The sequence below is a fragment of the Adiantum capillus-veneris genome, chromosome 11 (assembly GCF_014529385.1).
Source record: "Adiantum capillus-veneris isolate H3 chromosome 11, ASM1452938v2, whole genome shotgun sequence".
NCBI lineage: Eukaryota > Viridiplantae > Streptophyta > Polypodiopsida > Polypodiales > Pteridaceae > Adiantum > Adiantum capillus-veneris.
In genome coordinates, this window is record NC_140941.1 from 53034170 (window position 1) to 53058505 (window position 24336).

Consider the following 24336-nt stretch of genomic DNA (forward strand, 5'->3'; position numbering starts at 1 on the left):
ACAGAGTGAGCACATCATTTATGCGGCCTCCACTATAGCCCCGTTGATTGCACATGTCTTCAACCGGGCTATAGGGGAGGGCTTCCCAGAGGAGTGGACACAGCACACCATAGTGCCTATCCACAAATCTGGCGACACCCTGGACCCAGGGAACTACAGGACTATCATGATTGGCCACACGATGGCCAAGCTATATGGAGCAGTACTTGAGGCACAGCTCAGCCGCTACGCAGAGACCGAGGGTTTACGAGCTCCAGGCCAGGCAGGTTTCAGACGAGCTTTCTCCACCACTGATCACATCTTCGTTCTGTGCTGCCTCATTGATGGGGCAAAGGTGCGGAAGAAGAGGCTTTACTGCTGCTTTGTGGATTTCCGCAAGGCCTTTGACACAGTCCCACGCGAGAGACTCTTCCAGCGCCTTCACAGCATTGGGGTACCAACAGAGATGATTTGGGCCATATATACTCTCTACGAGAGGGTGACGGGTCGAGTTCGTTGCCCAGGCGGTTTTTCAGAGACCATTGCTAGCACCATTGGTGTTAAGCAAGGATGCCCACTCTCCCCGACACTCTTTGGGCTCTACATCGACGAGATCTCCAACTACATACTGCGAGCAGGGGGAGAGGGGAGCGACTTGGCAGGTACTCCGGTCCACATCATGTTATATGCTGATGATATTGTGTTGATTTCAGAGTCACCCGAGGGCTTGCAACGCCATCTTGAGGCCTTGGACGAATTCAGCACACACAGGGGGTTGACTGTGAACCTTGGCAAAACCAAGGTCATGATCTTTCACACATCCAGTGCAGTGAGGAGCGCTGCCACCTTCACAGCAGCAGGAGGACAGGTTGATGTAGTCACCTCCTATGTCTACCTTGGCATCACATTCACCAGCCTACCAGGACCCTTCACTATGAGGCAGGCTGCTGCTGACAGGCTCACCCGAGGATATGCAGCTCTGACCATGCTAGAGCGGAGGTGCCACCAGGCACACTTTCAGGAGCCCCGCACGAAGGGGTGGCTTTTCGACACCTTAGTCACCCCGGCCCTGATGTACTCGGCGGCAGTATGGGCACCAGGATTGACAGTTGACCAGTGGACACAGCTTGAGAGGCCACAGGTATGTATGATCTCACGCTTGCTCCGCAGCAAGAAGACAGTGCCACATGACATTATTAGAGCCGAGCTCGCCACACCACCTATGGTTGTAGAGGCACTATTCCAGACAGTCTGCTTCATCCAGAGGATGAGAGAGCTACCTCCTGACAGACTTACTCGTAGAGCATTTGAGGCAGCTATACAGCTATCAGAGAGTGGGCATGAGAGAGCATGGTACTCACAGGTCAGAGCATGGTTTGAGGGACACGGTCTTGACATGGAGAGCCTACCACCATTCCAGTACGACCCCCACTCACCATATATTCACCTCTCTCGCAGTGAGAGGAACTTGGTATTGAGACAGGATCTGTGGCAGCTATACACTAGGAGAGTCTGGGAGTCACCTGGCTTGGGGATGAGGATGTCAGATTACAGAGACCAGTTTCTCACCATATTGTCTGGGGGGTTCATACAGAGACCACGCTATATGGACACATATATGCCACATAGCTCACGGGTGGCGATTGGTCAGCTGAGAGTGGCTTCACACAGGTTAGAGATTGAGATCGGGAGACACACTGGTGTTCCCAGGGAGGAGCGAGTCTGCAGAGCCTGCACAGAGGAGGTGGAGAGTGAGGAGCACTTTGTATGTAGATGCAGAGCATACACTGAGATCAGAGGCAAGTATGAGGCCTTATTCAGAGGACAGCCCACTTTCCGAGAGATCATGGACTCTCGAGATCAGAGACAGCTCGGACGTTTCTTACTAGAGATACAAAGCCATCGGGACACACTACTACAGCCACACACAGCTACACAGACAGAGGGGAGACAGTCGCAGCTCACAGACTTCTTTCAGAGGATTGCCACCCCTCCCTCACCAGACACTCAGAGGGGAGTGACACTCCCACAGGCGGAGGTGAGCCGAGCTAGACGACGACCACGAGTCACAGGCTACAGGGGCGCGAGCTCCCACCACCGACAGATCGAGGAGATCCGAGCCCGGGAGCACCGTGCCACTGAGGAGCGAGTAGCTCAGATGAGGGCCGACCCGACAGCTTTCATCCGGGTAGCCTTGGCACCAGCCCCGCCCATGTACCACATCTTACATCCCCCCATTAGTACAGGATGGAGCTAGATAGCTTGATGCATTCTCATGATTGTACTACCTTGAGCATATAGACATGCATATACCCCTAGAGAGATAGAGCTCCATCCCTCCTCAGATACTCCACTACCTACATTCAGTTCAGTTTTGTATCAGTTTTGTTTCATTTGTCTTTCCGATAGACGGATGACATACACACCATGTACATCTGTTTTGTCTCATAGGCCGATTTCGGCCTGACATAGACGTTAAAAAATCTTTCTTTCTTTCTTTCTTTCTCTCTCTCTCTCTCTCATGGGAAGCGTCGATCCATCGTGAGCAACTTTGAAATGATGTGAATGATGTGGCGACAAATGGGCAGTAAATGGGGCTCCACTCCAAGGCAATGGGGCACCAAGGAAGAGAGGAAGATGGATTTCTAGTGCACAGAAGGTTGCAAGAGAAGGGAGTGATTTGGGCAGAAAACGCCTAGGCCAAAGAGAGGCAGCAATCCAACTCAAAAACATTGGAGATGGAGATGTGGGGCAACCACACTCTTGAAACGCTAGATAGAGAGAGGGCACTCCAGACGATGCTGAGTGAGAGGAACATCCGGTTCTCTTTATATTGCAAACTTTCCCTCTTCTAATAAATTGACTTCAGGTAGGCCAAGTGACTTTGACATGATTAAATGAATTAAATCATAAGTCATTTTTTACGAGGGTCTAGGAACTGCAAGTTTCTAGATGGAACAGTTCCACATCTCTCAACTCTGGAAACGGTTGGTCTCAAGAATTAGACCGACACGTTCCCCTAGCCTAACTCTACATGCTCGTGTCGCCAAATGCCCACCGAAAGTGTAATAACATTTGTCAAAACACGTGCACAACCCATTTACGTAAGAGGGTTTTAAAAGTGGAATACCTAATCTAATGGACTTGTCCGGACATAAAGGTCTTGCGAACAAGCTCAAAAAGTTGCCTGTACTAAATCCCTAGGTTCTCAAACACTCCTATGTACACAATTGGATATAGAAGTCAATTTAGCATGTCCATGTGGCACACAGAGCCATGTGCACATGAAAATTAAGAATCTTAACAAAATGGCATACATATGTAGAGGGATATACCATGTACGATACGATCCACCCAAACCGCGGCCTACAAGCCACAGCCAACCTTCACAGAGGGCATGGTACAAAGGGTGATATGGAGATTACAATACTTGAGAGCATGTGACCATTTTATCTCCAAGGAGAGTACCTCATTTGAACAGCTAGGGCTCTGTCATCCTTCATTACTCATACCTTTGACAAGGCTATCGTAAAGGGTATCCCTGCCTCTTCATAGAAATGTACACTATTGATTCTTACTTCATAATTATGTTTAGCACACTAATGTATGTTTATGGCATGTATGCGCTTGCATAATGTAAGGTGCAGCGGAAGTGAATGTTGAACTTTGCTCAAGATGAGTGCTCCGAACTGTGCTCAAGGTTCCTTTTACTTACAGAAGGGAGAGCCTTCCGTTCCTTTAGTGAGAGAGTGCAATGGACACAAACAAAGTGGTGAGCACTGTGAATGAAGGTGCATGAGATTGAGAGATAGAGAGAGAAGAGAATACGACACCAGAATGTTGTCAAACCCTCCTCCGAAGGCCCCGGTCTCTATGGTGAGAGTGGTCTACTATTGATTGCACAAATCTCTACAATGCTTTGGACTTGCCGACGATGTCGACGACGATGAGATGGGCTGAAAACTGAAAATGCTAAGGGCTGAAATCTGCAAATCTTTATCTGTTGAATTATGACTCTATGTCGGTGACGACGACGATGCAACAACAACGCACTGAAAACACAGATGCTGAAATCTGCGTTTTCCGGGCTGAAACTGCAAACTACGCTGGATCTGACCATGTGGCAAGGATCTGCTGCGGGAAGGTGAGATCTGCGAGGTTGGGGGTTCTTCTGCGGAGTCTTGATGCTGAAAACTGAAAACGCTGATGCTTGTATCGGTTCTGTCGCGAAAGATCTGCAAAATGCTAGGCCTCTTGCTGATCAAAAACGCTAAGGCTAATCTGGTCTCAATTTGCAAAAACGCTTTGGCCTTGCTGTGTAAATCTGCTAACACTAGGGCTGATCTATCGTCTTGTTGGTGCTGGGGCTGATCTGCTGTGCAAAAACGCAAGGCTGCTGTAGGGGAAACGCTAGGTTTTCTAGGTTTGCTGATGGGGGTCTTGCTGAGAAGTTGCCTGTTGAACAGAGTGTTCCTGCTACCTCTTCTGCCAGAAATGCTAGCGCTAGGTTTCTTTATAGACATGCTTGGCTAATTTGCCCTACCCAGTTCCCAACAAAAGTCACTTAAAAATAATAAGTGAAAAATGTCAAAAATAGGAAAAATAGGTCTATGCACTGTAAAAATGCTCCTGATGGGTTCTGATGGAAATCTGATGATCATGTCGTGTGCAACCAAAGGATATGCATCTAATCTAAGTGTCTGGACATGCGCGGTCTGCGAACAGACTCACAAAAGTGCCAGATCACTTCCTATTCTAGACTGGTTGAACTGAACCAAACCCTTGTCATGAATTAGCTTGTCCACGTAAAGATAGGGTTAGATGTGCACGTGACATATAATGTATGCAGTAGAGACACTCTTTTGGTCGTATCTCCCAAATGGTTAAAAATCAAGTTGAACCCTTTGTATTAACCACATCGTTTAAAGTGTTTTCTTTTGTATGGTTCATACGCAAAATTGTGCTTGTGTAAAGAGTTGTGGTCATTATACAGCTTTCTATTTTTTTGCACTTGATCAATATTTTGGACCTTAAGCTCCAAGCAAGGCACCATATAGACTTGCACGATGGTGTAGCAGGCTACAGTGTCACTTTCACAAGACACACAGTTAGTACAATTGGTCTGGTTTGGCTCACATTGGACGGACTCTCTGGGCTAGGCAGCGACACGTGGCAGGGATACGACGGTGGTTCTAGTGAACATCGTGGCAAGGTCACCACCACCACTCAGTCTGGAGATAGACTTAGATGGCTAACATTTATGAGCCGTTGTGGCTCTTTATGGTGGGACATGAGTAGTAGCTGTTGGGTCATAGAGATTATCTTCTTCATATATGGTCCAGCGTCGTCGTCTAGAGTAGCGAGTCTATACACACAGCACGTCTTCACCATCCCTGCACATCTGCGCCTCGACACCCCCATTGTACTTGTGACTCCTAGGCTGGAGCTGAGTGTGCTGCCACGCCAAAGTTCGTATCGGTTCTTTGAGATAGTCGAGTCCTATGTTCTGGTCTGTTGTTGTGTCTCTGTGAGCTCAGTTGTTATCTATTGTTCCTTTGTTTTCAGTCTGTTTCGAGTGAGATTGTCAAGCACATTGCACTGAGGAGCACCCACTATAGAGAGCACGACACACTATCCGCGCTACAGGTGCTGGCTACAATGTCACTTTCATAGGACACACAGTTAGTACAGTTGGTCTGGTCTGGTTCACACTGGACGGACTCTCTGGGCTGGACCGCGACACGTGGCAGGGATACGACGGTGGTTCTAGTGGACATCCTGGCCAGGTCACCACCACCATTTAGTCTGGAGATAGACTTAGATGGCTGACATTTATGGGCCGTTGTGGCTCTTTATGGTGGGACATGAGTAGTAGTTGTTGGGTCATAGAGATTATCTTCTTCATATCTGGTCCAGCGTCGTCGTCTAGAGTAGCGAGTCTATACACACAGCACGTCTTCACCATCCCTGCACATTTGAGCCTCAACACTCCCATTGTATCTGTGAGTCCTAGGCTGAAGATGAGTGTGCTGCCACGCCAGAGTCTATATCGGTTATTTGAGATAGTCGAGTCATATGTTCTGGTCTGCTGTTGTGTCTCTGTGAGCTCAATGTTAGCTATTGTTCCTTTGTTTTCAATCTGTTTCGAGTGAGATTGTCACGTACATTGCACTGAGGAGCACCCACTGTAGAGAGCACGACACACTATCCGTGCTACAGGTGCTCTCATTTTTGACGATCACGATGGGACCTCAATTGAAGTCTCACTCTCTGTTGAGGTACAAATCGTGAAGCTAGTTGGTTTTTACCTAGCTTCGCCTACTTTGCCTTGCACTGTGTAGCCTACTGGTCTGGTCCTCTTCTGCCCTAGTCCAACTGGTATGGTCCTCTCTCCCCCTGGTCCCACCAGCTCTCGTCCTGGTCTAGGCCTTCCTCGTCCCTAGTCTAGTCCCTCCTCGTCCCTGGTCCAGCCTGGGTCTAGTCACTTACCTTAGTACCTAGTCTAGTAGAGTCTAGACTTGTCTTCAGCCAGTTAAAGCAGTTAAAGGTCTTCTTGCCCAAAGCTTGGTTGGATTTGTGGTCGCTGCATGACACATACAAGGCGGTCATTAGAGTGTCAAAGCGCACTACTAAGTCCTCTGAAGTACTACAACAGAAGACGACTCTTGGTACCTAGTAGAAGTCCAACTCATCACCCATACTTGCACATACGGCATCACCCATTCCTCCATCCGTTTCCACATCTACCAGGTCACCTTCCCCAATAAAGCTCTCTCCTATCTTGTTACAGCAGGCTATTGAGCAACGGGCTCCTGAGCAAGAGGCCATGGAGGCGTTGGCCAGTGTTTTGGCCAAGGTAAACATCAAGTTTCCTACCTTCAAGGGACTCTCTTCAGAAGATGCAGACGACCATACAAGGAGGTTTGTATCTCACTGTAGGGGTTGTGGTCTCAATAGAGAAGATGCTTATTTGGTACTCTTTCCATCTACCTTGGATGGCTTAGCAGACAAATGGTACAATCAGTTTGCAGAGAACCATTTTGCAACTTGGGCAGCTTTAAGACAACAGTGCTGTGCAGCATTCAGGCCACGTGACTACCACGAAAAGGTTTTGGATGAGTTGGACAACATGGCGCTCCAGCCAGAGGAGACTTTTGTAGAATTTATGACTAAAACCAAGTCTCTGGTTGCCAAGCTTCCCCGGCAACCCGGTGAATTTATGGTGAAGAAGTGGGTGGAGAAGGCTCTTCCCAAAATGACCCAGCAAAAACTCCAAGAGAGTCTCCGACCTGACGCAACTCTGGAAGAGTTTGTCGCGGCTGCTACTAAATAGAGGGAGCTAGGAAGCTGTTCACTAACTCCCCTCAGGTAGAGACCACCTCAGTGTTTTCGGAAAGTCCTTCTGATCTGTTAACTTCTTTACGCAGGGATTTGGAAGCCCCTAAAACTACAACGCGCTCTTCAAGAGGAGAAATCAATCTCTCTTAGACAGGAGAAGCCCCCACATCACGAGGCTTTGGATCAAATCAAGAGAGAGCTAGAAGAGCTTCGGTCTTTGCAGGAGACTAAAGCTATGGTATGGTGTAGCTCTTGTCGCTCTCCAGGTCACCCTTCACAGGACTGTCCCCTTCGGGCTTATTGCCACTTCTGCGAAAAGTCTGGGCATGAGGACAAGGATTGCTACTACCTCAAGGGATTGCGACAAATATAGCAAAGTCTTGGTCCTACTCTTCAACAAGGGCCAGCACCTGCATCCAACATGGTTTCTCCCTGTGGCTATCCACACCACCTGCAGCCTTTATTGTCAGCCCCTCTTATGCAAGGTATGCAGAGCACTTTTCCCTCTCAGAGCTTTTATCACACCCATGCTCCCTCCCCACCTCACAACTTCTATGACTCCACCTCCAACTCCATGCACCAAAAGAAAGCACCACCTCGTCCTTCGACTTGTCTATTGAATCGGCCCATTTTGTGCTACAGATGCGGGGAATATGGTCATTACCAAAGCAAATGCCCTCTGCCCGAAGGGTCCCCTCCCTGCCGTCATTGCCTTGAAATGAAGGATCACTATAGTAAAGATTGCCCTAAGCTTCGTGCATCCACTGTTGCGAACCCAAGTCAAAGCCAAAATGAGCTCAATTTGATAACAGTTAGCACCACTCCTCAACCACCCCCTTCCGCCCATGTGGTTACCACTCAAGAGAAGTTGCAGTTGGTAGAGGAGCCAGCGGGCGTCCTCACCGGGGCCCAGAGAGCCGCTCTCGGTCTTAGTATTCCAACACGTTCAACTCCCCCACACATTCTCACACCAGTGGATACCCTACCTTCATCTGTTAACAAGCCATCCCCAAGTGCCATGAAAGAATCCAAATCTTTGCTCTCCGATATTGATGAAGCTTTCTTGGAAGCAGTTTCCAATCTACAAAAGATCAAGGACCCGAGAAACCACTGCTAGAACAGGAAAAGTTTACAATAGAGACAGTCTTGAAGAACACCTTCCAACAAGTGTCCCTCGATGACACGCTGCGACTAGATGCGAGTTTTAGAAGTGACACCCTTGTTGTTATTCAGTCACTTGACCCCGGAGCAAGTCCTAGTGGCGGGCACCTCCAAGTGCGACCATCAAAGTCATATATTACAGCGGGATTGGATATCATATAGGACTCTGATGGTCGCACTGGGAGGTGCCCGCCACTAGGACTTGCTCCGGGGTAAAGTGACTGAATAACAGTAAGGGTGTCACTTCTAAAACTCGCATCTAGTCGCAGCGTGTCATAGAGGGACACTTGTTGGAAGGTGTTCTTCAAGACTGTCTCTGCTATAAGCTTTTCTTGTTCTACCAGTGATTTCTCCAGTACCTTGATCTTTTGTAGATCGGAAACTGCTTCCAAGAAAGCTTCATCAATATCGGAGAGCAAAGATTTGGATTCTTTCATGGCACTGGGGGATGGCTTGTTAACAGCTGAAGGTAGGGTATCCACTGGTGTGAGAATGTGTGGGGGAGTTGAACGTGTTGGAATACTAAGACCGAGAGCGGCTCTCTCGGCCCCGGTGAGGACGCCCGCTGGCTCCTCTACCAACTACAACTTCTCTTGAGTGGTAACCACATGGGCGGAAGGGGGTAGTTGAGGAGTGGTGCTAACTGTTATCAAATTGAGCTTATGAAAGGTAAACTCATTTTGCCTTTGACTTGGGTTCGCAACCGTGGATGCACGAAGTTTAGGGCAATTTTTACTATAGTGATCCTTCAGTTCAGGGCAATAACGGCAGGGAGGGGACCCTTCGGGCAGAGGGCATTTGCTTTGGTAATGACCATATTCCCCGCATCTGTAGCACAAAATGGGCCGATTCAATGGACGAGTCGAAGGACGAGGTGGTCCTTGCTCTTGGTGCATGGAGTTGGAGGTGGAGTCATAGAAGCTGTGAGGTGGAGAGGGAGCATGGGTGTGATAAAAGCTCTGAGAGGGAAAAGTGCTTTGCATACCTTGCATACGAGGGGCTGACAATAAAGGTGGCATGTGGTGTGGATGGCCACAGGGAGAAACCATGTTGGATGCAAGTGCTGGCCCTTGTTGAAGAGTAGGACCAAGACTTTGCTATATTTGTCGCAATCCCTTGAGGTAATAGCAATCCTTGTCCTCATGCCCAGACTTTTCACAGAAGTGGCAATAAGCCCGAAGGGGACAGTCCTATGGAGGGTGTCCTGGAGAGCGACACGAGCTGCACCATACCATAGCTTTAGTCTCCTGCAAAGACCGAAGCTCTTCTAGCTCTCTCTTGATTTGATCCAAAGCCTCGTGATGTGGGGGTTGCGTCTCCTGTCTAAGAGAGATTGATTTCTCCTCTTGAAGAGCGCGTTGTAGTTTTAGGGCTTCCAGTTCCATGCGTAAAGAAGTTAACAGACCAGAAGGACTTTCCGAAAACACTGAGGTGGTCTCTACCTGAGGGGAGTTGGTGAACAGCTTCCTAGCTCCCTCTATTTAGTAGCAGCCGCGACAAACTCTTCCAGAGTTGCGTCAGGTCAGAGACTCTCTCAGAGTTTTGTTGGGAAGTTTTAGGAAGAGCCTTCTCCACCCACTTCTTCATCATAACTTCACCGGGTTGCTGGGGAAGCTTGGCAACCAGAGACTTGGTTTTAGTCATAAGTTCTGCATAAGTCTCCTCTGGTTGGAGCACCATGTTGGCCAACTCATCCAAAACCTTTTCCTGGTAGTCACGTGGCCTGAATGCTGCACAGGACTGTTGTCTTAAAGCTGCCCAAGTTGCAAAATGGTTCTTTGCAACCTGATTGCACCATTTGTCTGCTAAGCCATCCAAGGTAGATGGAGAGAGTACCAAATAAGCATCTTCTCTATTAAGAACACGACCCCTACAGAGAGATACAAACCTCCTTGCATGGTCGTCTGCATCTTCTGAAGAGAGTCCCTTGAAGGTAGGAAACTTGATGTTTACCTTGGCCAAAACACTGGCCAACGCCTCCATGGCCTCTTGTTCAGGAGCCCGTGCTCAATAGCCTGCTGTAACAAGATAGGAGAGAGCTTTACTAGGGAAGGTGACCTGGAAGATGTGGAACCGGATGGAGGAATGGGTGATGCCGTATGTGGAGGTATGGGTGATGAGGTTGATGGACTTCTACTAGGTACCAAGGGTCGTCTTCTGTTGTAGTACTTCAGAGGACTCAGTAGTGCGCTTTGACGCTCTAATGACCGCCTTGTATGTGTGTGGCGACCACAAATCCAACCAAGCTTTGGGCAAGAAGACCTTTAACTGCTTTAACTGGCTGAAGACAAGTCTAGACTCTACTAGACCAGGTAAGTGACTAGACCTAGGCTGGACCAGGGACGAGGAGGGCTGGACCAGGGACTAGGAAGGCCTAGACCAGGACGAGAGCTGGTTGGACAAGGGCGAGAGAGGACCAGAACAGCAGGCTACAGAGTGCAAGGCAAAGTAGGCGAAGCTAGGTAAAAACCAACTAGCCTCACGATTTGGACCTCAACAGAGAGTGAGACTTCAATTGAGATCCCACCGTGATCGCCAAAAATGAGAGCACCTGTAGCGCGGATAGTGTGTCGTGCTCTCTACAGTGGGTGCTCCTCAATGCAATGTACGTGACAATCTCACTCGAAACAGACTGAAAACAAAGGAACAATAGATAACAACTGAGCTCACAGAGACACAACAGCAGACCAGAACATATGACTCGACTATCTCAAAGAACCGATACAGACTCTGGCGTGGCAGCACACTCAGCTCCAGCCCAGGACTCAGGTACAATGGGAGTGTGCACGGATGGTGAAGACGTGCTGTGTATAGACTCGCTACTCTAGACGACGACGTTGGACCAGATATGAAGAAGATAATCTCTATGACCCAACAGCTACTACTCATGTCCCACCATAAAGAGCCACAACGGCTCATAAATGTCAGCCATCTAAGTCTATCTCCAGACTGAGTGGTGGTGGTGACCTTGCCACGATGTCCACTAGAACCACCGTCATATCCCTGCCACGTGTCGCTGCCGAGCCCAGAGAGTCCGTCCAGTGTGAACCAGACCAAACCAACTGTACTGACTATGTGTCCTATGAAAGTGACACTGTAGCCTGCTACAGATGGAGGAGCCCATTTGGCCAATTCAGAATCTTGATTTGACATGCAGAAATATAAATTTAAATTACCGTTATCAAGTCTCGAGTGTGAGTTATTCATGACTCGGGGTGCGAAATTGACTACATACAAAGGGGTGCTCCAAGGGTATCACTACTTGCCACGTACCTGAAGGTGCAGTCCGGCTCATGGCTTAAACTCCATGCTATGCCGAGCATGAAAATTCCCTTTGCTTTCACACTCTAATGTAATATAAATTATGTACCAATGAAAGATGTAAAATTGTATATTTGTTGCATAGGCCCCTGGGAGGGGAATCTCTCAGTATCAACAACAGTGGAACCTGTTTGCAGGACCTACATGTCTGCACAAGTCCATTAGATTAGGTTTGTTGTCACTCGTAACATTCTTTTCATGAATGGTTCATACAAGGTGTCAGGTATTACAAAACTATGGTTCCACTTTTTTTCTACTTCCATGTTCCCAATATATTGCCATTTCACGTCCAATTCTGGTTTCCTTGCTTCCTATAGTTAACCAAAACTTCAAATTTTTTCCCCGATTTTCTCTCTCTTTTCTTTTCCCTCCTGTTCTTGTTTCCCTATTTTCCATAAGTATGCATTCGACAACACTAGCATGTAGAGTAGAATAGAACCTATGTTTAAATGGTTGGGTCAATTGGGAGATACAAGACCAACAATGCATTCAAACTACGACTGCAATATTTTTAATGCAAATTTATCTGACCTTTGAAACTCGAGGTGAGAAGACCCCTACATTCTAGTGCATTCTAGTGCATGCACATTTGGAGGATTGTCAGTGTTTTCAGCCCATCTTTGCCCTAGCATTTTCTGACTAGAATTGGCCTCTCCACCTGCAGCCTTGCCCTAGCATTTTCTGGCAGCCGATCGCCCTTCCCACTGCTAGCTTATTCCTTGCGATTGGACGCACCCCCTCTGCTTCCCAATTGAAGCCCTCACAGTTTGTGTTTGTCACAAAGTGGCACATAGGCCATGCCCTAGTGACTCTCGCAAACAAAGCAACATCCCCAGAGTTGAGCACCGAAAAGCAGCCCATCTGGTGTTTTGGTTTTTTCTAAAACAGGGGCTGAGTAGCCATCTCAGCTACGTGCCACATATATAAGTTTCCGGCTGTGTGTTTTTTGTAACTTCTCATAGATCTCCTCACGCTAATACCCAGGTGGCTGCCTCAGTATCAGGTGCCACGTCACAAATCTTACCACATCAGAGACTACTGCCACATCATACTTGGTGACAGAGGCTCGTCCATAAAGGAGCTTAGCAGAACTTTATCTTTGTTCCTCACATTGCTGAAAAATTCATTCCCTTATATTGTTATATGGGCAAACAACTGTGTTATGTTCTCAAAAGAAACTATGCTTTAGATAAAAGAAATTTCTCCTCTTGCGAAAGGTTTGTTCCTCACATTGCTGGAAAATTCATTCCATTAGATTGTTATGTGAGCAAAAGACTGTGTCCTGTTCACAAAAGAACTGTGCTTTTGGTTTTCCTTGAGGAAAAAAATTACGGCGTGTTAGATTAGAGCAAGTGACGGAGATCATTTTCTTGGACTCGAGAATAAACATTTTTATAGCCTTTCCAAATGTTCCTGGTGCCTCACTCAAACATAAGAGCACACACTTCTAATCCAACGGTCTTGAAGTGCAAGAGCCGTGCATCATGCTCCTTGTGTCTGATGAATTCAAAAGTCGAGGCTGCCATCAATTGCAAAAGTATGTGTTGACTTTCCTTAAGCTTGAACTAGGCATGCTTTAGGTCTATATCATAGCTTACAAACCATCTATGACGGTTCCTGCTAAGCCCACTTTGAGGTTTATTCAGTTTCGAATTTAAACAAAGGGAAAAAGACTAAAAATGAAATGTAGACTTCATACAACATGGAGGGATAATTTGCTTCTCAAACAGCAGGAAACCAGGTGAGGAAGACGCCCTACTTGCTTGCTTTATGCCCAAGCAGAACTTCACAGTGAAGAAACGAATTGCTGCATACATCATCCACAACAAGATCTACTAATCTTTTGCACTATGAAGATTTGTCATCTTGGGCGCAATCAGAAATGCAAGTACTCCCAAGCTGCTCTTCCATGCCTATATTTGCACCCTGTCCATGCAAATGGCAACACCAACACACACCTACTCTCTGTACACTCCAAGGTTCCCCATCTTCCCGGCTGGGTTCATCTAGAGCTCATGCGCTCACAACTTTTGCTGATGAATTCTAAGAAAAAGGGGTGTGATGGATGCAAAGAATGGAAGTATACTTCCATATAGGATTTAGTACTGACTGCTCAGACAATATGATCCATATTGGTAGTTTTGCTTCAGATGTCTGCAATGCTAATGCAAGCATGCTTGTATACAGATGTGGCTGGATCCTATCTATCCACAACCTCGCTCAGTCACCATGAATACTGCAGCCAAACATGTGAAGTAGAATGTGAAGCAGAATGTGCTGGGTTTGCAGTTAGGCGGGTCCAAGCAACCTACGACGAAAGCTGTTTTAAGGATGTCAAGCTTGTCAGCTTCGATATTATTACCTTTCATTTCCAGATGGCTGCCCCAAGTCATAACTTTGCAAGATTTCTGTTTTGATTGTGATATTGGGGAGCTTGCAAATAATGATGATGATGCACGCCCAAAGTTTACCAGCAGTGCACATTGTCTGCATGCAAGATTCAACATGTTCAGGAGAATATAGCTTGGTGAATTGTTTTCTAACTCATGCAACATAATTTCTTTCCCAATTTTCTTAGCCCATGTTCACACTAGTGGTAGTTTCTGTATCAGTTGTTTTTGTTGGATAAAGCTCCACACACACCAAGTCCCTTGGGAAATGAAGTATGTTACAAAAATAGAGTCTTGTCCTTGTTCTCTTGCCGTTCCTCAAATCGGATATGCGCATTGGGTTAGCGAAATAGAGTGTTCTCCAATATGGAGATGATTTCCCATCCCTTGGCATGATGTGTGTGAATGGACCTAGCCAGTGGCCGCCCTACTTTGTCCCATCCTATTTCACATGATAGATCCTTAGTCATGTTCATTCAGTCCAAGCCGCTGTCAGCTCCAAAGTCAAGTCATCCTCAGTCCCTCTTTTGTCAGTTGCAAGACATTTTGCAAGATCACTTCTCCCACATGAGGCAGTGGAGTTGATAGTCGTGTCTAGTGTCTAGTCCATTCTAAAACCTAAAAAAGATGTCCATCTTTTCTCCCAAGGGAGGTGTGGTGTGTAGGTGACATGTGCCATATGCCAAGAAAATAGTGCTAGCTCGACAATTGTTTATTGGAAAGAGATAAAGAGATGCTTGCTAAGGGAGTGGGACAGACCACCTTTGTTGTGCAGACAATGTTAGATGTAAATCTGAACGATTTAAAGTATTGAGATGCATATTAAACGCCTCTTTCATGGGACTGTATCTTGCTAAGAATCATGATAGCTGCTGCTGCAAATCTGGAAGCCATGTTGGACTTTTTCAAACCTCAATATTTTCTTTGGGCCTACACGAAGCGCAGATAGCCCAAGTAATCACTCACTAATAATAATGGAGGTCATTATCTCCATTCCCCAGCCTTGAACAATGAAAAGGGTGTTTGAACTTTGCGCACTCTCCTCAATTGACGCACCATAACAAAAAAGGCATTAGACAATGATATCTCCTTCAGAAAAAGCATTAGATAATGAAACTCCTTCAAAAAATTACTCACAACAAAACAAAATACCATAAAATGCCAAAAAAACACAAGAAAATGTCTTACATTCACTCCTAAGCAAACCAACACTAAGGATTATTGTACCAAAGCAGCATGCCACAAGTTTATATCTGTTTATGTGCATTCACACAGCATGTTAATTGAAGTTTTATTATAATGAATTTTGTAAACTTCATTGCTAAAAAGAAAATACGCTTTTGAAGATTGTAACAGGCATCCAATGGACGGGAATGTTCTATTACAATGAATTATAAAAACTTAATTGCTTTGAAATCACAAAAGGCATCCACTGGAGTAAAATATGTGAACCTTATAATGAGGGGGCTCACAAAGATGCTTAAGCCCGTGTAAAACTGTAAAGTTCTGTTCCATTGTGTTAGAGACTAGCATCCTTGTCCTCATAAAGATGGATTTTGACTTCGACGATGTAGAACAAGCTGAAAATTAAACAGAACCAAATTTTTGCATTGAATGGCTTGATCAATTTTCCAAAAACAATCAAAATTAATGGTAACATCTTACTAAGAAAACCAAAAAAAGCTTTACCAATATTGGGGGATCTTAAGATGGTCCTATAGCTATTGATATGGCATCAAGGCATGCTCCACAGTGTAAGCTCTCCGATCTTATGCCTGAGTTTTCAAAACCATGGGCTATGATAGCCTTTATTATTTCAAGAAGATTTAATAGCGAGGGCTTTGCTACCTTTTGCTCTATAAAACAATGGTGCAACGTGAATGTTAATTTTCACATCTTCTTTGCCTTCTAAAAAAGTAAAAGAAGGAGCTATCTCGTGAAGGAAAGATGCCCAAGAGGGAAGCAAGGCCATCCAACAAGTAGGGACACATGACCTATGAGACAAACTCACGGTTACAAGTGTGCTTTTGGAATTGCAATGGATATCCATGGAATGCAGGAATTGGCAGAGATGAGCTAACGAATGAATCGAATATCATCCTTCTTGTTGAAACATGGGAACATGATGTCCATCAGATTCTGGGATAGACAAATACAATGCACATTCTTTGATGTGGACCAAAATCCAAGGCAATGAAGAGGACAAGGAGGTGTAGCATGCATGATTAAGAAGGGTTTGGAAGATTATGTATCTATCGTCAAAAATGATAAGCATAAACAGCATATAATAACACCAACCGGCACACCCACTTTTGCGCGTTGTTACATTTCTCACCATGACTCCAACTTTGATACTTGCTTGGATAGAGATCAACCTTTTGTCAATCTAGGGGAAGACATTGTTCATTTCAAGGACAAGGGTGAGGTTATTGTCTCTGATGATACGAATGTACGCACAACAAATTTGTTGCATAACATACAACAATTAGATGTGCCACATGTTTTGAGGAGACTAAAGAATGTATATATGTATAGCCGATCTCTTGCGATGAAAAGATCGAGACCAATAAGGCAAGTCACTTCTACATATGTGCAATAGCACTGGAATTCTCATTGCAAATGGTGTATCTTTATGGAATGGCACCAAGGGATTTACATGTAGAAAACACAATGGAGATGGTTTGACTCACAATATCTTATTTTCGGAAGCCATCTTGGATTGTATACAAAGTTTTAAACTCAATGGAATGCGGAATCGGACCATAAGACTATGTATCAATCTCAAATGTACAGAGACCCAAGCATATAAACTCCAACCATACTATGGAACAATCATCTTTGTGCGTAGACCTCAAACGGACACCTATGTGTATTGAGATGGTTGAGTAAATGTTTGAAGACTAAGCTTCCAAGCGATGCAACATTAGAATGCAAGCACAAAGCTTTTAAGCAAGTCATCTGCTCTTGTGCAGAGAAATGCTTTGCCGTGAAGCACATGGCGCGCAAAGATGTCAATAAAGGTAGCTCAAAGAGGAAATGGTTTGATATAGAATGTAAAGAAGCACAAGTACTTGATAACTTTAAATGCAAACAAAAATAAGAAAGACTATCAAAAGCATCTACATGCATACAAAGCACTACTTCAAAAAAAGAGAAGGTGGAAAGTCAATGAACAATTATTCCAAACTCAAAAAAAAGGTATAAGCATTTGGTAAACTTTGGAGAAATATGAAAGGCAATCATGTGAAAGTTTCAGTGACTTTGAGTTTTACAGACATTTATATACATTACAAGCTATGTGAAAAATCGAACGTAGAAAAGTGTAATGTGCAGCGGAAGTGAATGATGGTGTATGGCTCAAGATGAGTGATCAGTGGTACTCAAGGTTCCATTTTACTTAGCGGAAGGGAGAGCCTTCCGTGCTTTAGTGAAAGAATGTGCAATGACCAAAACAAAGAGAGTGGAAACAGTGAGTGCAAAGTGCATGAGAGTGCTAGATAAAGAGAGAGAAGAGACGACACCAGATGGGTCCCAAACCCCCCTCCAAGGGCCCCCCTCTCTATTGCTAGAGAGGTCTTTGCTTTAGATTGATCATTGCACAAAGGTCTGGTACAATGCTTCTAGATGATGTGGTACTTGACGATGATGATGTCGACCGCGAAGACTGAGGGCTGAAAATTTAAAACGCTAGGGCTGAAGCTGGCTGAAATCTGAGCGCTGTCCTAGGGCTGAAATCTGCAATTGTTGGCGATGATGACAGTGACGACGGCGCTATGCTGAAAATTGATGGGCTGAACTCTGAAATTGATGGCTGGAATCTGAAAACGCTGGCTGAACTGATGGCATTGTGAGAAATCACCGAGGAAACTGGTGCGGGCCAAGGTATGGTACCGCGAGGGCCAAGGCTAGGATTGAAATGCTGATGCAAAACGCCAAGGCTGAAATCTGAAAACGCTGAGGGATCTGTGGCACAATGCCAGGCTGGTGGACTTCCTGAGAAAAACGCCAAGGCTAGATCTTGAGGAGCAATACTGGACTAAGCTCCTGAGTGTTCTACACTTGCTTCTTCTGCTTCTTCATGGCGCCTACTGTCTCCTTATATAGGTATTTTAGTCTGGGTCGAGCAAGCTCCCCAACAGCCCACAATTTCAAATAAAATCACTTATTTAATAAATAAGTGAAAAATGAGTACTTTGCCCAAAAAGGTTGTGCGCACTGGAAAATGCTCATGCTGGGTACTGAAGGTCATGCTAGTTTTTTTGTTTTAGGAGTCGGGCAGGGCACTCCCGGCCGCTCTCCTCATACACCAGAAAAGTGCACAAGAAGAACGACCAAGACTATGCACCCAGAATCCTAAGGCAGACGCTTTTGTCACTAGTTTCCTCTGGGTACTGAAGGTCATGCTAGTGATCATGGTTTGTGCAATCAAAGGGTATGCAACTAAGTGCCTAGACATGCACGGCCCGCGTACAAGCTCACAAGGTTGCCTGAACACTTCCTAGGCTTCCTAAACCCTAGAAGTAGGAATAGCTTGTCCTCATGTACATAGGGTTAGATGTGCACGTGACATCCCTCCTTTTCAAGGTGAGGTACTAGTACCGAGCTGCATGGCTTCTTTGTAGTCGGCCAACAACTCAGGGTAATCCGTGAAAAATGCTTCATCAACCCACACTGCCTCGTGGGTTCCTCGATCTTTGAACTTCAAAAGGTATTGTCGTACGTGCTTCTTTGATCCATGGCTAAACCAATGCAGCAAGATTTGCTCCGATTCCATGGCATCTACTTCATCAATGATCTTGAGTTCTTCTTCAGAAATGTCCTTTGGTGGGTCTCCTTGAAACAACTTCAACCAACAAACACGGAAAACATTGAGCATTGACCATGAGTTATTCATAGAAGCCTCATTTATCTTTTTAATGACTGGAAAAGGACCATATATACGAAAAGACAACTTTGGACACTTCTTTCCTACTTGCTTGAGACGTTGCTTCATGATCCTAAGATAGACCCAATCCCTTCCTTCCTGACGATGCTTGTCAGCTTGACGAGAATAAGACTCCTGAGCCTTGCTTAGACGAAGCTTCACACTCTCAGTAATCTCATCCAAAGACTTGCTCTCAGCATTGGCATCAGGCAACTAACTGAACGATCGAGTCAACAAAGACTAAAGCGGACGGCCAAATGCTGCCTCATACAGAGTTCTACCAATGACACTGGAATATGAGTCATTCAAAATTTCTTGAACTAAAGGGAGATATTGCTCCCAATGAGACTGCTGATCATGCACATCAGACTTCAAAACATCGAAAGCCAATTGATTGTAGATCTCAGTTTGACCATCGGACTATGGGTGAAATGCGGATGAAAAATTCAACTTGGTGCCAAAATTTTCAAACAGTGCTTTCCAAAAATCAGACTTGAACTTGACATCCCTATCTGACACAATCAACTTTGGCAAACCACAAAGGGGATACCAATGCTTAATAAACAGACGTGCTACATCTTGTGCTGTTATTGTGGCCTTACAAGGAATCAACATGCAAAACTTGCTGAAAAGATCAACAATGGTTAGACACTGAGTGTTCCTTGAATGCAAACCCTGTGGAAGATTAGTCACAAAATCCATTGAAATGTCCTAAAATGGCCCTTCGGAAATAGGCAACGGTAGCAAGAGCCTTGCTGCTTACTCCGAGAAGCTTTTACTTTTTGACAAATGGAACACTGTGTGACATACTTGAACACATCTTTTCACATTTTAGGCCCAAAAAAGAATCTTTCTACCTTTTCTAAGGTGGTATTCATGCCTCTGTGCCCACCCATGAGTGCATCATGTGCATCGTGCAATATGGCTTGCCTAAGAGGAGGCAACACACACAGATGGCGACGGAAATACAAGAGACCCTCACGAATGAAATAATTGCTAGACCCTTGGGAAGCAAGAGCCTGCAACCATTGCTTACCAAACTCGGAATCTGCATACTTGTTCTTCATGCTGTCAAAAGAGACGCCTTGAATAGAGACGGCTGAGCTTGTTTCAACAATCAAAATCTATCCTTTGCGACTTAACGCATCTGCAACAGGGTTAGCTTTACCTAGAACATATATATATATATATATATATATATATATATATACCTAGATGAATCCAGGATAAGCCCAGATTCACCCTTGAAGGAAAGTGCAAGGTATAGACCCATGGTAGTCACCCAAGGTATAGACCATCAGCTCCATTATGCATAGTATTGACTAAATACCACGACATCCCCACTAACGTCGTCAAAGCCCAATAGTGGGTGTAGAACTAGGTACTAACATATGCTCCCCAACACAACACGCACACACACATGAGCATACATCAACACAAAGTTATCAAACCTCCAAATTGCACAAAAGACTGTGACCACCGTGCTTGGCAGTCACTCCAATGTGCACTAGGCAAAGACTGAAGCCATTTGAGGGCTCGATGATCAGTACACACAGTAAACTCTCTACCATATAAAAAATGCTTCCAATGTTTGAGAGAATGAATGGAAAAGAGAAGTTCCTTATCATACACTAAATATTTCTTTTCAGCATTGTTCAACTTCCTACTAAGAAATGCAATTGGACGGCCATGCTGGTGTAGCACAGCTCCTATGGCGACATTGCTCACATCCGTCCATACTCAAAAGGGTCATTCCAAGAGGCAAGGATAAGACATGGAGCCTCAGTCACTGCAACCTTGAGAACTTCAAAAGCCTTGAGCTAGTTGTTATGACACACAAGTGGGTTATGTTTCACGCTCGACAGTTTATGTATATCGTGATTGAGCAAGAAGCAACCTAATGTGGTCACTTCCAATTGTAAGGTTGAGTTGTCTCCTCCCAACGAACATCAGTATAAGTCTTGGAACTAACACCAAGTGTTCTTCTTCAATCTTTGGAACATAGGATGTTACATCGGGAATAACTAAATCTCCTAGAGTGTATCTCTTAAGCCAAGAAATATGAAATGTAGGATGAATCTTACCCCATGCTTAAGGAAGTTCAACTCTGTAATTGATTGTAGAACACTTATTTAAAATCTTGGAAGGACCATAATATTTGAGCCGTAGCTTTAAAAATACAGACTTCACCATTTTTTATCGATGGGAAGCAACACATAATAGCAAAAAATCACCTTCTTGAAATTCTAAATGGAACCGATGTCTATTTACTAGCTTTTGATAATTCTGTCGAACATGAGTCAATTATTCTTGATCTGAAGAAGAATATCCTACATTTCATTTACCAATTGATCTGCCAAAGCAACCTTGTGTTGTATCACAAAATTCGTAGGAACCAAAGGAGTATGTCCAAAGGCTGCTTGGAAATGAGTCATTTCAATTGCTGTACGGAATGAATTGTTGTAAGCAAACTCCACTAGAGGTAGATACGAGTATTAATTCGAGTTTGAATATAATGTCGGAACATTTCCTCCAAAATTTGATTCACTCGCTCAGTTTGTCCATCTATTTGTAGATGATGTCACGTGCGCGTTGCACTTGAGCTACTTGGACAAGCTACTGCTACAGGTTAGCGTCTGTCTTAGTTAGGGACCTAGTTTGGCACCCTTGTGAGCCTCTCAAAGGACCTGCATGCCCAGAAAAGTTAATAGTTGCATACCCTCACTTGCACAGTACAATCACTAAAGCATACAAGCATATGAACAGTCACTTAAGTCATTTACTTAATAAGTAACTTTGGCATGACAATTATAAAAAGTAGGTAGCGCAAATGGCTAAAAAAACCTAGAAAAGAGTCACTTGGCCTTTAGTTTCTAGGACACCCAGTACCCATCGGGGCATCCAACGCCCACAGCACCTAGTGTTTCCACTGCCAGTACCCCACCATCATCAGCGTCTTTGCATCAGTTCAGCCAGCGTTTTTGCATCACTTCAGCCCAACGTTTTACATCAGTTCAACCCAGCGTTTTTGCATCACATCAAGCCAACGCTTTTGCATCAGCTTAGCATCAGCACGAAGTAGTCAGCATTAAGCATTTAACCATTGTATCATCATTTATGCAAGTAATCTAAAGCAAGTACTTATTCTGGCAACAGAGCAAGGGAGCCCTTGAGAGTGGTTGGGACCCGACAGGCGGTGGTCTGTCTTTGCCTCTCTCTTTCATCGTGTTCAATTCAGTTCTTTCGAATGAGCGTAATCACTTCCAGCACGTGATCGGACAAAAACACAGAATCTACACACTTGGCAACAGTATTAGTACTTCAAAACAACTTAAAGAGAGATAAAAGACGACACGGTGTGGCGGAGTTCCGAGCCAAGATGCATTGGCCCCAAAGACTGGTACCCCTTTCAATATTTCTTTATTATTGCTTCAAGTAGGCACAACTCCCGATGAGTCCAGCTCTTCAAGCTTTGCGTCCAGATGCCTCAAAGAGTGGCCCAAGGGGTGCTTATAAACGTTACAAGGGTTGCCACATGCCTCAAAGAGTGGCTCCAACGTAAAATTTTGCCCGCGTCAGCCAGCGAAATTTGACGCGCAAAAAGCGGAAAATCCTTACATTGCTGCCACGTGTCAAGTTGGGCGTAAATTGTGGAAAATCAGCGCAGATCGCGGGATCCGTACAGTAGTGCTATAGTGTCCTTTTTTTAGTGAGTTAGGCCCCTCGACGGAACTTTGTAAGTTGGAATCTCTTCTTTTCTCTAGGATTTAGGCCCCTCTGCCAAAACCTACAAAATACAATCAAGTTAGCCCTAGACCCACACGTCACTTAGATGTCCTAGTGCCACACATGGACACAGATGCAAAATGTCACATAGAGATAACTTTTCATGGCAGGGAGGATTCTGACTTTGACTAAGAATTTGGCATGGATCACCTTTCTAGGGAGAGTGAGTGTGATTGGCCAAACGAATGCATGGATCGGATGCGTCTATGACCTCGATGCAAAAACCCTAACCCTAAAACCCGTCACATAAAGTTACCTTGTGTTTGTGCGAAGTACTAGATCTAAGTAAAATCCTTAAACCCTTCCGCTACACCTGACATTGGTATCACACCTCCAGACATGCTTCAACAGCGCAAACTCAAGGGAAGAATCAAGAACCCAAGAAGAACCAAGATGCCAAGGAACCTCTCCCAGATTTGAAAATCTCTCTATATATCAAAGAAGTTTCGTGGGCCTGCCCCAACTAATACATACGCCTACAGATATTAGCCACTCCCACCCTTAGTCCATCGCACATCAAGCGTGCTCCCGTCTTCATAGCTATCTTTGAACAAAGATAGGCATCAGATACAAGAAGATCTAGATCTTGAGTACCAAGATCTCCTTGCTTCCTATGCGGATATGGAAGAAATTGGAGAAAGGATCCCTAACTCTCTTCTGTATTCCCATTCGCATGTAGGACGCATCCACTTCCATACACATGGAACCATTAGAAATACCTCCGAGCACCCTGACCTTTCATCTTCACCCACAATGTTTTCATGACAGGACTATTCAGGTGGTAGTACTTGCTCACAAGGCAAAGTCAGCATCAGGACTAATGTCATGGAGACACGAACCACGTGCCATCGGAAAAGAACAGACTATACAACTTTAAGCACTTCAAATAACAATTGAACTGAAAGAGATGCACGACACGAGATGGGGAGTGGCAGAGTTCCACCTCGAGAGACATCTGGCCCCAAACCTTGGCGCCCCTTTCGATATTTCTTTATATTGCTTGAACTCAGTACAATGTCGATACTCGCGCTCTGCACCTTCACCCAGAAGCGTGCTAGAGAATGAGCCCTTGGCTCAAATTTAAAGGCCCTTGGTCTATAAAATGCAGTTTACATGAAAAGCTTCAAACTCAAAAGGATCTGGCCTCAAAAATTGGCGCTAAAAGCTGCTGAGCGTAAATCACGGAAATCCATACACCTGGCACGTCAGCCATAGTCACATGGGGACGGGGACGAGGACGGGTCTCGGGGACATGGCAAAACAGGGGACGGGGGACAGGAAAGAGAGAGGGGAAGGAGAGACTCGAGAGGGGATGGCAATGCTCAAGGCTCAAGTGACAAGACTCAAGGCAAGAGTCAAGCTTGAAGCCTCGAAGCCCTTGAGGCTTGGGTATGTACCATGTAATATGTAGTATGAGGCCTTAGGCTCTTAGCAAGT

At 45.2% G+C, this 24336-nt stretch overlaps 1 protein-coding gene across 2 annotated transcripts in view; it reads right to left on the reverse strand.

The window, feature by feature from the left end:
* LOC147447238 (Haloacid dehalogenase-like hydrolase (HAD) superfamily protein) overlaps positions 1–24336 on the reverse strand; it is a 109158-nt gene that overhangs the window by 59643 nt on the left and 25179 nt on the right. The window contains exons 2-3 of one of the 2 annotated variants that reach the window (XM_086523092.1): positions 15879–15964; positions 15642–15769 (exon numbers count right to left, since the gene is read on the reverse strand). In XM_086523092.1, coding sequence (XP_086379218.1) covers positions 15642–15734 — 93 coding nt within the window. In that variant the 5' untranslated portion in view covers positions 15735–15769; positions 15879–15964. The remainder of the gene's footprint in view (positions 1–15641; positions 15770–15878; positions 15965–24336) is intronic. The other variant, XM_086523091.1, reaches the window with a different exon arrangement.